This window comes from Mus caroli, chromosome 5 (assembly GCF_900094665.2).
Source record: "Mus caroli chromosome 5, CAROLI_EIJ_v1.1, whole genome shotgun sequence".
Classification (NCBI taxonomy): Eukaryota; Metazoa; Chordata; class Mammalia; order Rodentia; family Muridae; genus Mus; species Mus caroli.
Window position 1 is genome coordinate 128,052,092 of NC_034574.1, and position 3,515 is coordinate 128,055,606.

The following is a 3,515-nucleotide window of genomic DNA, read 5'->3' on the forward strand; positions in this document are numbered from 1 at the left end:
AGGCGGATCTCTGGGTTCAAGGCCAGCCTGGTCTACAGAGTGAGTTTCAGGACAGCCAGGACTACACAGAGAAACCCTGTTTTGAGAGGTGTGAGTGGCACAGTGGTACCACATTTAATGACCACACTCCTGAGGTAGAAATCCATGAGTTCAGGCCAGCTGCTCTTTACATATTCTTACTTGATTTTCTTTTCTCTCTCTCCTGTCAATCACATTAAAGGAGCCCAGTGTGGTGGCCTATACCTTTAATTGCAGCACTCAGGAACAAAGGCAGGCAGACCCTAGTTGAAGGCCAGCCTGGTCTACATAGCAAGTTGAAAGCCAACCAGAGCTATATAGTGAGACCTTGTATGTATGTATATCCATTTGTGCATGTATACATACATACTTAGATAAGTTGTCACAGGTTCTTCTTGATTGAAATAATAATTTTTTTTTCTGCACAGTCTTTCTATGTGTGGCCCTGGATGTCCTAGAACTCATTCTGTAGACCAGGCTGGCTTTGAATTAACAGATATCCGCCTGGCTCTACCTCCCTAGTGCTAGGATTAAAGGCATGCACCACCCCTTCTTCCATGTGCACTCTGTCTTTAAATTATTTTCTTTTTAATTCATCCTGGTCTGTTTAGGGATCCTGTGGCAGTGAGGGGTGAGACGTTGTAAGGAATATGGGAGGATAATAGATTATCATGTTCTATCTTACATGGCAGAGGAAGAAAGGAAGGCCCGGGAAACTCGTGCTTCATACAACTCTTGTTTTTTTTTGTTTTTTTGTTTTTTTGTTTTTTAATCTTCACCAGTGAGATTGGAACGGGAAGCTGAAGAGGAACGAATGCGGAAGCACAAGGCTGCTGCCGAGAAGGCTTTCCAGGAAGGGATTGCCAAGGCAAAACTCGTACTGCGCAGGACACCTATTGGTACAGACCGCAACCATAACAGGCAAGTTACTCAACTTAATCTAAGGTGCTAGAGATGAGCTGCTTCTGATCAGTTCCCCAGTTCTGTTTGTAGCGATGATTTCTCATTGTGCAACTATTGACTACTACTGGTGTCAGATGTCAGGGTTAGGAAGTTAGGTAAGACAATCTNCCAGGCTTGTTGGTAACTTATATCAGAGCTCTTGCATAAACCATGGGTTCTATTCCCATGATTAAGAAAAAGTCTCAGCCAGGCAGTGGTGGCGCATGCCTTTAATCCCAGCACTCGGGAGGCAGATGCAGGCAGATTTCTGAGTTCGAGGCCAGCCTGGTCTACAGAGTGAGTTCCAGGACAGCCAGGGCTACACAGAGAAACCCTGTCTCGAAAAAACCAAAAAAAAGAAGAAGAAGAAAAAAGTCTCCTCTTTTCCCCAAGGGTACCACTGATAGAAAATTTAATTACACAGACAGATGAACTGTCATCCAAATGGTTATTTTTTTTTAAATGGTTTAGTATTTTAGGAGAGATGGTTCAGTGATTAAAACCACTTACTGTTGTTGCATTTACTGTTCTTGGAATTGGGTCCAAGCACCCACATGGGGACTCAAACCATTTGGAACTCTAGTTCCAGGATTCTGAAAACCTCTCTGAACTCAGTCATGCATGTATACATGAAGGCAAAACATGACAGACTTTAAAATAATTTTTTTGTTTTTTAGGTAAGGTATTTTAAATTCATTCCTTGTGTGGAACCTAATGAGACAGAATAGACATTACAGAAGTGACACAGACATTAGATGAATTCCAGATGTCAAGGCATCTTGGTTACCCTGTCTTTCCTTACAACTCTTTATGTCAGATTGTGAGGAAGGCACTGTCAGCTGTGACCAGTGCTACTCCTGCTTGTTAGCAGTAAAGTGACCCAGCCGTCTCTCTGTTCACTGTTGCACTTATCATGGGTGTTACTAATTAATCCTTGTTGTGCTTTGTAGATACTGGCTCTTCTCAAACGAAGTCCCAGGATTATTCATTGAAAAGGGCTGGGTCCATAATAGCATTGACTACCGGTTTAAGCATCACCGCAAAGACCACAGCAATTTACCTGATGATGACTACTGTCCTCGAAGTAAGTATATCTGCTGCAGAGGTTGTTGACATAAAGCAGTGATCCCCATCCGTGGGTGGGGGGTGGAGACCCNTTTGCTGGGGCTGGAAGACCTTTTCACAGGAGTTGATAATCAGGCTAGGTTGAGGTCACAACAACATGAGGACCTATATTAAAGTTGCAGCATTAGGCAGGTTGAGAACCACTGCTTTGAGTATGGTGTCATCCTGCTCCAGGCGGGAAGTGGTCATGTCCAGAATGCATTGAACAAGTCTGAGCTGTGGAGCAGCCCAGCANAAAGCACTGGAGTACTGTTTTCTCCTTAGTGAGTGTGTGGCTGCCTATGAGCTATGGCCACACCATAACTCAGGAAACAGAACTGCACGGTGCTGTTAGGAAAAAGATTTAAGGATTATTTCTTTTGAATGTGTTNTGACCTTCCTCTTTGTAAAGATGAAACATTTTTATGTGTTTGAAGCAGTGCTGTGCTATAGTTCAGGCTGGCCTAGAACTGTCAATCCTCCAGCCTCAGTCTCTTGAGTACCAGGATTGTAGGTGTGGCACCTCCACCCTCGCTTTGAGATAGTTTAAGTAGGAACTGTCTGTGGTTTAGGATTCACATGGATGACTGACTTTCCTGTGTCCCTTTCCCGGCTGTGGTTTCTTTATTACCACCCAGCTTCTGAGAGAAAGAAGAGCATGCAGAGAGACGAGAGCATAGTAGCCCTGATCCTAGCTCAATGAGGGAAGAGGGAGAGTGAGTACTTGTGGGTAATAGATTTTACAGAAATAGCTTTCAGATTTGGTACCTTGGTAATGTCTGTAGAGGCATCAAGCCTAAAACTGAGGTAGGAGACCAAGNAAACTGTTATTTGTCCTCTTTCTCTGCTTTTTAAATTAATTCTGAAATACCTTGTATTGTGCAAAGAAAATTTAGCTGTGCTGGAGATTTGACTGCAAAAAGGACAGATAAGGTCCTGAATGTCATTTCACTGCAAATCTAATAAGGAGAAAATAGACAGTATCTCATTTTAAATCAGGGACTGCTCAAGTAATCTCAGCACTCAGGAGCCTGGGGCGGGCAGGAGGTGGTGAATTTGAGACCACCCTGGGCTCTATAGTGAGACCTGTAGGGTGGGTGCAAGGGTGGACTGAGCCTGAGGCACAGTGGCATGGGTCTGTAGTTATAGTTCCTTGGAAGGCTGGAGCAGAGTGATACTTGAGCCCAGTTGTTGAAAAGGACAAAACAGGGAGACCACCTACCACCTGCTTGGGATCTCATATAACCTAGGGTGGTTTTGAAGTCTTTTTTAAAGTATGTGCACTGTGTGTGTGTGTGTGTGTGTGTGTGTGTGTGTGTGTGTGTGTTTGCACTGTGTGCATTTGGTGCCAGCGAAAGTCAGTAGAGGCATCAGATTCTATGGAACTAGAGTTACAGATTTAACTGCCATATAGGTTCTGGGATTTAAACCCTGGTCCTCTGGAAGAGCAG

At 44.0% G+C, this 3,515-nt stretch overlaps 1 protein-coding gene across 3 annotated transcripts in view; it reads left to right on the forward strand.

The window, feature by feature from the left end:
* Baz1b (bromodomain adjacent to zinc finger domain 1B) overlaps positions 1 to 3,515 on the forward strand; it is a 65,145-nt gene that overhangs the window by 39,056 nt on the left and 22,574 nt on the right. For all 3 annotated transcript variants that reach the window (XM_021162486.1, XM_021162487.2, XM_029477264.1), the window contains exons 8-9: positions 801 to 939; positions 1,911 to 2,044. In XM_021162486.1, the coding sequence (XP_021018145.1) occupies positions 801 to 939; positions 1,911 to 2,044 (273 nt within the window). The remainder of the gene's footprint in view (positions 1 to 800; positions 940 to 1,910; positions 2,045 to 3,515) is intronic.